At 44.2% G+C, this 11,557-nt stretch overlaps 1 protein-coding gene across 1 annotated transcript in view; it reads left to right on the top strand.

Annotated features, from left to right (window-relative positions):
• Positions 1–423: 423 nt before the first annotated feature.
• LOC130297675 (protein-glutamine gamma-glutamyltransferase E-like) overlaps positions 424–11,557 on the top strand; it is a 50,211-nt gene continuing 39,077 nt past the window's right edge. The window contains exon 1 of the mRNA XM_056550388.1: positions 424–511. Within this exon, the coding sequence (XP_056406363.1) occupies positions 424–511 (88 nt within the window). The remainder of the gene's footprint in view (positions 512–11,557) is intronic.

Genomic DNA, 11,557 nt, shown 5'->3' with positions numbered 1-11,557 from the left:
CCATATAACTTATCCTCTGGAGGCGTTGGCTCATCGATGTAATACACGGATGGCCTCAATCCATATTCAGTTAAAGTATTTTCCGGTATTAGAAAAAAGCTAGCTTAGCTGTAATACCAGACACAACCTGTGAAAAAGGAGTGGTGCTATTTAAAAAAAAAAAAAAAAAAAAAGAACCAGAGTTTTTCTAATACAACCTGTTTGGGGGTCATAGGAACTCTGATGTGTAATAAAATCCCAATTTTGACCCAAAATAGCAAAAGATTGGTAATATTTCTATGTTAATTTGACATTTTTGCAACCATATTGGTTCACCTGCCAACAACAAGGCATCTCCTTCATCACAATTTTTTTTCCGTAGATAATACAAATGTTTAGTGCTCATTGCCTAGGTTACTGTCCACTGCTCTGCTCTTGAAGAGGATGACTGGGCTGCTGACATCACTTCCTCTCTTCATACCAACAGAGGGCGTTGTGGCTGGGACACTCATCACAGACAGCTCCAGAGATGGTACACAAGCCCTCGAGCCATCTGTGATTCACTGGCCTGGCGCAAGAATTTTTGCCACCCTAAGTGAAAGCTAATTTTGCCACCCCTTGATCCCACCCATTGGCTCCACCTGATGTATAGAAGCGCACGCAATGTCAGGATGTTGGACGGACTTGACCATAGTGATCGCCTCTGTCTGCCTCAGAGGTGGCGCTGCCTTCCTCCAGCAGGCTAAAAAATGCAGATTATTATAGTACAGGTGGGGTGGGGGTAGTGCGGTAGGGTTTTGCTTGATGGGCAGGTGCTTTGGATGGGCGGGTGCTTTGGATGCTGGTTAACTTTATTGCAGTAGGCAGAGCGGCGCCCCATAAAGAGGGTGCTCTAGGCGGCTGCCTATTTTGCCTGTAGAGCCGGCCCTTGTGATTTATGCAAAGAACACAGAGCACTCATCGCTCCAAACACTGCCCCCAGTTCACCGCTCAATAAATTTCTACAATTATTTCAATGCCCCACACACACCTTCCCAAAAGGGAAGTAGGAAGCTAAAATAACAAGGTGGGCATACCCCTATAAAGAATACAACCAATATGGCGTCCCTTCTTTTTAGAAATGTCTGCAACAAAACAGAAAAATGGCAAACAAAACAAAATGACTTCACTTCACTATAATGGATGCCACAAGTGATCAGCGAGGTCTTACTGCCAGGACCCCCCACCTGTTTGAATGGAGTGGGGGTCAGGTTCTACTACAGCTCCATTTAAAGGGGTACGCCACTGCCCCAGCGTTCGGAACATTTTGTGTTCGGAACACACCGCCTCAATGCAAGTCTATGGGAGGGGGCGTGGTGGCAGCCACGCCCCCTCCTATAGACTTGTATTGAGGGGGTGTGATGTGACATCACAAGGGGCGTGGCCTTGACATCACGACCCCCGCAGCCTGCAAAATGTTCCGAACACTGGGGCAGTGGAGTACCCCTTTAAACTCTATGAGGCCGTCTAAATACTCTGTACTCGCCTCCATTTGGCAGTCACATACAACTTGAAAAAGTCATATGAACGTTTTTTACCTTTTTAGGTTTAAATGGGCACTGTCAGATACAAAAACCTTTGATATGTTGTAAAGCATGTATAACCAATAGGTTTTGTAATTGCTTTCATTAGAAAATTTTCAGTATTTCATATTGGAAAAAGCCAGTCAACAACTGCCCCCCTCCCCCCCCCCGCCTGCTTGGACACATACTAGTCCTGCTGTGTCCATGAGTCATCACCTATGTCATGGACACACTTCCGTGATTGACAGGTGTGAGTACAGGGGAAACATCCCCCCACTGTCAGCTTGTGTCCCGCTACCGTCAGTGAGGACAAGCTGGGAGTTGTAGTTTTGCTAATGCTAGGGGAGATGTGAGCAGACAGCATACTGAGGAAGGGGGCGGAGACCTGCACAGTGAGGCCACGCCCCCTCCCTTTGAGAGGAATTCAGACTAGTGAGCTAAATTAAAAGTGGAATAAAAAAATAAATAAAGGTGCTAGACACATAAAAATTACATGTACATGGTCAGGATTAGGTACTGAGTGATATATTAATAAAAAATGTTTTTTTTTGTTGGCTCTGACGGGTACACTTTAAATACTATGTAAACATAATTTTGTCGAATTCATAGTCACCAGGATGCCATACAATGTGCCCTACAGGTGTCGTACAGTTTTATATGGCATTTAGCATGATAACTTGATAGCTTTACCTCCAGTCCTATAAAAAGCGCTCCGAATTTATATAGAAATTACGGCGAGTGATAACAATCGCAGCTCTGCTACATCTATCCAGTTCAGTGTAGTATACAGAACCGACTGTAGGAAGTCATCAGCTAATAGACGCTTTGAATAATAGTAAGAAGTCAATGAAATGCAGGGATCCACCCAGATCATTAGTAATAATAGCAATTAAAATGCTAGGAGAGGCCGCATTCCTATAAATGGGAGCTGTGCGTGTCACCGGCGACAGTCACATACTGGAGATCCCAGAGCGGAGACAACATGACAGGTATAGTGCTGGGCTTTAATGGGGACAATAAGTTATATTTTTGGAGGACAGATGGTGTCCTAGGTAAGACAGGTTACTTCTGGATGAATAGTGGGGAGGAGATTGTTGTCCTGGGAATTGACTGATCTCTTCTTTATGTCCAATATTGGAAGAATCAAACCTGTTGTACCAGACGGGACAATGGGGGAGATTTATCAAAACCTTTGCAGAGGAAGAGTGGTGCAGTTGCCCATAGCAACCAATCAGATTGCTTCTTTCATTTTCCACAGGCCTCTAAAGAGGCCTGTGGAAAATGAAAGAAGCAATCTGATTGGTTGCTATGGACAACTGCACCACTCTTCCTCTGCACAGGTTTCGATAAATCTCCCCCAATGTGTATAATGTGAACAATAGGAATAATGTGCAGTTGGATCTGGTGGTCTACCCGGTGGGCACTGTCATATCTTCTGCTATCGTCTTTATCTATTTTTTTTAAGTAACTTGGAATATTGTATTTGGTGGTATTGTCTAATGGAGATATCCCCTCGTCATGCCCTCTTTGGGAGGGACCCCCAATAATGACCCCTCTTCTATCTATGAGCCTGGGATATGCACACATAGACTCAAAAGGGGGCTTGAGCCCTGCCCTATAATGCCCTCACTGGTTGGGATCTCCATAGGGTGATGCCGGTCCCATTCATGACTGCCGGTGGTCCCTTTCCTCAGGAATTGTGTTGTGTTAACAAGGTTTTTTTACAAACATTTTTTAATTAGAAGTTAGAAGTGCCCTTCTTTTCTACTTGAGCCCCTTCCCCCCAAAATCTCTCTGCACGTCCCTGCTATGAGCTCAAGAGAAGTGAAAAAGATCCTCGAAAAGCAGATCCGGTCCTGGTGGAACTTATTCATTCCTATGAACGGTGGTCATATAATTCTATATTTACACCAGACCCCTCCAGCTGTAATCAGGGGTTATAGAAGTGGAACATGGGGCAGTTCTCTTAAAGGGGTATTCCGCCCCTAGAAGTCTTATCCCCTATCCAAAGGATAGGGGATAAGATGTCAGATTGCCGGGTCCCGCTGCTGGGGAGCCCTGGGGATCGCTGCTGCAGCACCGCGCTATCATTACTGCGCAGAGCGAGATCGCTCTGCACGTAATGACGGGCAATACAGGGGCCGGAGCATCGCTAAGTCACGGCTCCGCCCCTCATGACATCACGGCCCGCCCCCGTCAATACAAGTCTATGGGAGGGCGTGTGGCGGTCATCACGCCCCCCCTGCCATAGATTTGCATTAAGGGGACGGGCCGTGATGTCATGAGGGGCGGAGCCCGTCATTACGCACAGAGCAAACTCGCTCTGCACAGTAATGATGGCGGGGTGCTGCAGCAGCGATCCCGGGGCTCCCCAGCAGCGGGACTGCAGCAATCTAACATCTTATCCCCTATCCTTTGGATAGGGGATTAGATGCCAGGGGCGGAGTACCCCTTTAAAAAGATCCGCTACAAATACACTGATAATCCAGAATATTATGCCTAGTATTGTGTAGGCTCCCTCCCGAGCCAAAACTCTGCTTTATCAAGTCATGGACTCCAAAAGACCTCTGACTGTGTCCTGCGATATGCGACACCAAGACTTTAGCAGCAGAACATTTACGACCTGTAAGTTACTCGGTGGGGCCTCCATGGAAGGACAGATACCATTGCCATGGAACGGACCTGTTTTTTCCAGCACATGCAGATGCCTGGTCAGATTGAGATACAGAGAATGGACTCACATTAAACTAAAGATCCAACGATCCAGCGCTTTTATTTGACAAAGAGTTTAATAGTCTCACTGCTTTTACAGTAAAGAACCCCGTCTGTGCTGGTGTAGAAACGTTCTTTCCTCCAGATGTAGATGATGCCCCTTTTAATAGATACAGTCCTGGGTATAAATGGGTCATGGAAGAGACACAAGCTCGGACTTTCATACAACATCTGTAGGCAGTATTTGGGGGGGGGGGGGGAATTACAAAACCAATTGCATTTTTCTTGAAAAAATTTTTGTGTGTGAAACCATCTCTATGAGTGTTGTACTGGACTATCTTCAGCAGTCTGATAGGGAGGGAGTGGATCGCTGATCAAAGCATGATGCCGCTCCGTGATCAGTGGGCATCCCAATGGTCCTTTTTCCCACCAATCAGATTTTAGGTTTGGGATAACCCTTTTTAGGCTGTCTTTCCACTTGTTTATTGTTTTTTTTAGCAAAAAGGCAAAAAAAATAAAAATAAAAATGCCAAATTCACTGCATTGCTTTTTTTGGGCATACAAAAAATTCTGCAGCCAGATATGGTTAACTGGGAGTCAGGAAATATGAAGCTCATTTGGTGTTTTTGATTTAGGATTTATTTTCACTGATTCCTGTTTTTTTTTTTTTTTTTTTTTTTTTTTTTTTTTTTTTTAAAGGAAATCTTGCAATGTGAATTTTTATTTCTGAATTCTTAAATGGCAATCCTTCATTTTAATAGTGTAAAATGAGAGATTATTTTTAGTGGAGTTTTTTTTCTGGTTGAAAAAATATATATATATATAAAAAAAAAAAAAAAGTTATGTGAAAACGTAGCCTAAGAAATCTGAAAATGGCAAAACATGCCGGTGCTAGGAATTGCGGCGTCTCCATTGGCATTCTTTTTGCGGAGTCCAAAATTTTAATTTTCGCTAATATATGAAAACAATGGGACTCTACTAGAACAGAATTTCCTAGTGAAATTTTTCCGCCGGATTCTCCACGAAAATTCCATGGAGTCTTCTATAAGACTTGCTGCCAAAATAAGCAACTCGCTAGACTTACCAATGTCCAGAATGGACTCTTTCCAACCAAACCACATTTTATGTAATTGTGAACATTGCTAATTGGTTAATGATCTATTAGAACCCATAATTATTATTTTTCCTGCTAATAAAGATCATTACTCATAATGTAAATATCATTAAACTCTTCATAAAACAAATATGGTCTATTTTAGACTTTACTGAAGCATAAGATCAGTGCCAAAATAAGGACATTTCCTTTGTTAGCCCCAATTCATATTTCATTTTTGCTAACCTTCAATGGCCCCCATGGGTTTGCCTCTTGATATATGAGTATATATTTTTTTGCCAGTATTTTTATATCTTATCCCCTATCCTATAGATAGGGGGTAAGATGTCTAGGGCGGAGTACCCCTTTAAGGTATGAAGAGACCCAGGAGATGACCAAATTTGTGACGCTGCAGGAGTTTGTAACAGGAGGGACTGGATGACTGTTAAAGGTAGAGGAGCTGTCAAGGAGAAGAAGCACAGAGCATTGTCGCGAGGCTTTGGTGGTCAGCTGATCATTGGTTTCAGTAGAGAGGCGGGGATGGTAGCCGGATTGTAGCTGGTCAAATAATTAGTTGGATTATAGGTGGAAGAATAATTTACGGTAGTTAAGACATTTAAGGCAATGGGAGAAGAAAGATGGGGAAGTGGCTGGACTAAAAAGATGGGTTGAGGGATGGCTTTTTGAGGATGGGTGTTATGGTTGCAAGTTTAAAGGGGAGCTCCGGTGCTCGAGCCGGAGGCTGTGATTGTGCAATCACAGCCAAGCCCCCTCCATTAATGTCTATGGGAGGGGATGTGTCCCATGGACATGAATGGAGGGGGCATGGTGTGACATCATGAGGGGGTGTGGTCGTAACGTCACAGCAACTGCCGCAGGAACCCGGCATTTGTTTAGCACACCGGGTGCTGAGGGAGATGGTGGAGGGCCCCTGCAGCAGGACCCCCGTGATCAGACATCTTATCCACTATTCTTTGGATAGGGGATAAGATTTCTAGCCAGGGAGTACCTCTTTTACCTGTCACCAAATAAACTGTTCTAAACTAACTCAGGCTATGTTCCCTAACTACTCCTAACACCCCTCCCACCCTTAAAAAAAAAATGCTGTATATCATACCTTTATTCTTGTTCACATAGAGCAATTTCTCAGCAGGAGAAAGTGGGCGTGACATCACTGAAGCCTGCTGGGGGACCACTTCCGCCCTCACATGGTTGCAGAATTGTGATGAATAGAAGACCTCAGGCTCTGTGCATGTTTCAGTCTGCATTGCTATCAGTGAGGCTCTCCTGCATCCTTCAGTGTGTGCAGCTTTCTGTGAGAATGTGGGGAGCTTTCACTTTCTGTGCAGCTGTCAATCAAGCTCAGTGCAGAGAAACACTTCCTGAGTTTGGACTCCTGCCAGGCCGGGAGGAGACCAAACTCACTGTATTAATTGTGGCAGGGAACAGAACAGCGCCACCTAGTGGCCGTTTCTTATTTTACATTTTAAACATATTTATGTTGATAATCTTAATAGCAAGTGAATGGGAAAGTGTCTTATAATTACACAAGGAACACTATGTTAAAGGTTTTATTTGGTGACAGGTACTCTTTAAATGAAGAAGGAAAGATGCCAGTGTTTAGTGATAAAGTGAATAAATGGGTTATGGCTTGGATAAACAAATTAGTAATGTAAGGGAGAAGGTGGGATGGGATTATTATTAATAATAACAACAATAATAATAATTTGATAATAATATTTAAAAAGTATAATATTTATACAGCACCAACAGATTCCGCAGCACTTTACAACCTAAAGGGGTTATCCAGGAAAATACTTTTTTTATATATATCAACTGGCTCCAGAAAGTTAACCAGATTTGTAAATTACTTCTATTAAAAAAATCTTAATCCTTTCAGTACTTATGAGCTTCTGAAGTTGAGTTGTTGTTTTCTGTCTAAGTGCTCTCTGATGACACGTGTCTCGGGAACTGCCCAGTTTAGAAGCAAATCCCCATAGCAACATAGCAATCCTCTTCTAAACTGGGCGGTTCCCGAGACAGGTGTCATCAGAGAGCACTTAGACAGAAAAGAACAACTCAACTTCAGAAGCTCATAAGTACTGAAAGGATTAATATTTTTTTTAATAGAAGTAATTTACAAATCTGTTTAACTTTCTGGAGCCAGTTGATATATATAAAAAAAGTTTTTTCCTGGATAACCCCTTTAAGCATTACATACCCCATGACATAAAATATATCTAAAATTAAATGATTGATTCAAAGATTTCAGGTGACCTTGTGATACTTTACCCAAATCTTCTCTTCGCAGTTTTTCTTGGCGGATGATCAATGATGATAAATAAATGCAGGGAACAAAGTGAGAAGCCAGTTGCCTTTCATAGATGTTTTCCATGAAAAGAGTCTTTCTTGATAAGACAAGGGAGCGTTAAGTATCGCAGCGGCAGCCGCACCCAGATAAATGGATAGATAATGAAATGAATATGTCTATCTACATCCAGTTACAGATCGGGTTGGTCTTCCATTTTATTACCTGTACACGATTCTACCTGTCTTCAGCATTTACAATAATCCTGAATCTAAAGCCTTATACATCTACTTCCCTCTCCAAAACTGTTTTATTGGAACTCTACTCAAAATACCATCCCAAGCATGCCCACCCAATCATGGCCCGTCCTAGATGGTGGCAGGTCTGGGGCAAACATTTTTTGCCATCCTAGGCGAAAGCTAATTTTGCTGCTCATTGTCTCCGCCCATTGACACGCCCCACCTTACTACTGGAGTGACACACTGTAACAAACCTCCTCCTCATATAATCACTTTACTACTGGGGTGACACACTGTAACAAACCTCCTCCTCATATAATCACCTTACTACTGGAGTGACATGGTTTTGCTGGTTGGGCAGGTGCTTCAGATGTTGGCTAACTTTATAGCTGAGGGCAGAGCGGCGCCCCCATCAAGAGTGCGCCATTGGCAGCTGCCAATTTTGCCTACAGGCAGAGCCGGCCCTGGATGGGGTGAGAATAATTGAGAAGTAGTTTCTGTAGACTTCTTATAGGACAGTGTTATAGATGGTTATTGTAAAGGTATAAGACTGGTAGAACCTGTTACAGGTCACATAATGGAAGATCTGGATGGGCATAGTTTATTTATATAGAGATAGAAGAAATCTAGTGAGGACTCTTTGGAGTTGTACCTGTTAACTGAGGCTTTTGTTGGAAACCAACAGGTTGTGCCAGAGTTTAGACCCATCTATAATGACCTACTGAAATCCACTTTATGTGGAGCATATGGTCCTTATGGTCTGTATCTAACCGGATGCTTTCTCCTTTGGTCTCATTCTTCCCCTCTCTCCTGCCCTTCTCTCTTCCAGATGCTTTCTCCTTGGTCTAATTTTTCCCCTCTCTCCTTCCCGTCTCTCTTCCGGATGCTTTCTCCTTGGTCTCATTCTTCCCCTCTCACCTGCCCGTCTCTCTTCCGGATGCTTTCTCCTTGGTCTCATTCTTCCCCTCTCTCCTGCCCGTCTCTCTTCCGGATGCTTTCTCCTTGGTCTCATTCTTCCCCTTTCTCCTGCCCGTCTCTCTTCCGGATGCTTTCTCCTTGGTCTCATTCTTCCCCTCTCTCCTGCCCGTCTCTCTTCCGGATGCTTTCTCCTTGGTCTCATTCTTCCCCCATCTCCTGCCTATCTCTCTTCCGGATGATTTCTCCTTGGTCTCATTCTTCCCCTCTCTCCTGCCCGTCTCTCTTCCGGATGCTTTCTCCTTGGTCTCATTCTTCCCCTCTCTCCAGCCCGTCTCTCTTCCTGATGCAGTTGTATTCCTGGCACTACCCCTTGGCTCCATCCGTCCTTACCAGGGGTCAAGTCCTGAGAAAAAAAAAGTGGAGGAACTCCACTATAGGGCTGGTCCTGCCAATGGGAACAGTATTCTAGCTGTGGAAAAAGTGCAGAAAGTCAGTTCCCACACGTTCCAGCAGGACTTGAGCCCTGGTCCTTACCATCCAGCTGGTGTCCATTCTTGGCTCAGTTTCTATCTACATGTCTTCTACACCAGCACTATTGCCTTTAATTCATTATGTTTAGAGTAGGGTCACATGTGCCATATTTTGCTGCATATTTGCTGTCGCGTATTTTCCTACCCATTGAAGTCAATGGGACGCCAAATATGCAGCTGATTTTGTTACTTATTGACTTTAATGGGCAGGAGAATATGCAGCAGAAAATACGCAGCAAAATTCGGCAAGTGTGACCCTACTCTTATAGGTATTTCAACCTGCGGGTCTTACTGCAACGTAGTCCATACCTACTTGTGTTTGTGGGGGCGGGTGTTAAGTGGACAACCAGCTGGTGGGGCTGGACTTCCTTAAAGGGGTATTCCGTTGCTAAACATCTTATCCCCTATAAGATGTCTGATCGTAGAGAACCCGCCGTGATGCCACCTCCTATAGATATGGATGGAGGGTGCATGGCGTGCCGTCACGACCACGGCCGACAGATCACAGAGATCACGGCACCCCCGAGATCAGTCATCTTAACCCCTATCCTTTGGATGGGCATAGAAGATGTCTAGCGGTGGAGTACCCCTTTAACCCAAAAAGTCCAGCACCACCTTTTCCACCCCTTTTCCTAATATTTTATGTAATGACCAGGTTTGTTCTACAGGACTGGCCCGTAGGAAATATAGGCCAATGCTAAAAGAAAGTGATTCTGTAAACTATAGGCCTGTAAACTTAAAGGGGTACTCCGCTGCTCAGCGTTTGGAACAAACTGTTCTGAACGCTGGAGCCGGGAGCTTGTGATGTCATAGTCCCACCCCCTCAATGCAAGTCTATGGGAGGGGGTGTGACAGCCATCATGCCCCCTCCCATAGACTTGCATTGAGGGGGCGGGGCTATGACGTCACAAGCTCCGGGCTCCAGTGATCGGAACAGTTTGTTCCAAACGTTGAGTAGCGGAGTACCCCTTTAATTCTTTCATGACTAAAGGTGTTTTGCTATATAGAAGGGAAAAAAATGTCCCCACTCGAGGTTTGCACATAAAACAGGCCACTTCACGATAGTCGCTCATCTGGATTAGGTAAATAAGAAGCCTCTTGTCCCAACCAGGGAGGTATCAAAATGGGAAGTAGATGCTGAGCCTGGAGGTCACAGGAAAGGGACAACCAGTCCTGTGGTGGGACAATGAGGCAGTGGAGAAAAGGGACCATGTTCAGCCGGGCACTGCTGTATCTCATTACAGTTCTGAGCCCCTGTATTAGTGATGAGCGGCATTGCCCATTTTCGAATTCGCGATATTTCACGAATATATAGACAAATATCCATCCTATATTTGCGAATTTCGCGTATTTGTCATATTCGCACATTTGTCATATTCGCATATTCGCGTATTCGAGGAAGAAAACAGTGAGGGGGTGGCCAACTATACAATTGGTTGCTAGGGATGTCATTGATAACCTCTGACAAAATTCTTGAAAAAAAATTTGAAATGTGAATATTCGCGCCCAACACTACCCTGTATATAAGAAGGTCATGGCTGAACTGGAGAGGGTGCAGAGGAGGCGACCAAGGTTATCCCAATTGGGGTTATTTAACTTAGAAAATAAAGTGCCTTAGGGGCAATCTGATAACAATCTACATATATAAAATTCAACATATGTATATATATGTATATTTATATATATTTATATGTGTGTGTATATTCTAGCATAACTTTCAAATTGGCTGGATATATTGTAGTGAAACAGTTATTTATATGTCAACTAAAAATGTAATAGAGTTAAATCAACCCAACCCACCCCTATGTGTGTGTGTGTGTGTTGGGGGGGGGGGGGGGGGTTCTCTGAAGTCCCATGCTAGTCTATAGCAGTGGCAGATCCAGAGTCTAATCTCGGAAGAGGCACCATCAGGCTATATTTGCACAGGGGAATGTCCGCACGAAAAATATCAGCACTTTGAATAGTGGCAGGGAGGGCCCTAGGGGCGCATTTGCCCCGTTGCCCCCCCCCCCCCCCCCTCTGGATCCAAACGGTGTAGTGAAGAAAACTGTGTCCTTCTACGGCGGCCGTCTGTCTGGCAGGCAGGTGCTAATAATATCTAGCATGGGGGATGGAATATGGGGACGAGATATGAGGACGGGATACAAGGGCAAGATATGAGGTCAGAATATGAGGATGAGATATGAGGTCAGGGTATGAGCATGGGATTTGCGGAT

Source organism: Hyla sarda, chromosome 13 (genome assembly GCF_029499605.1).
Source record: "Hyla sarda isolate aHylSar1 chromosome 13, aHylSar1.hap1, whole genome shotgun sequence".
Classification (NCBI taxonomy): domain Eukaryota; kingdom Metazoa; phylum Chordata; class Amphibia; order Anura; family Hylidae; genus Hyla; species Hyla sarda.
This window is presented reverse-complemented; position numbering and strand designations above follow the sequence as displayed.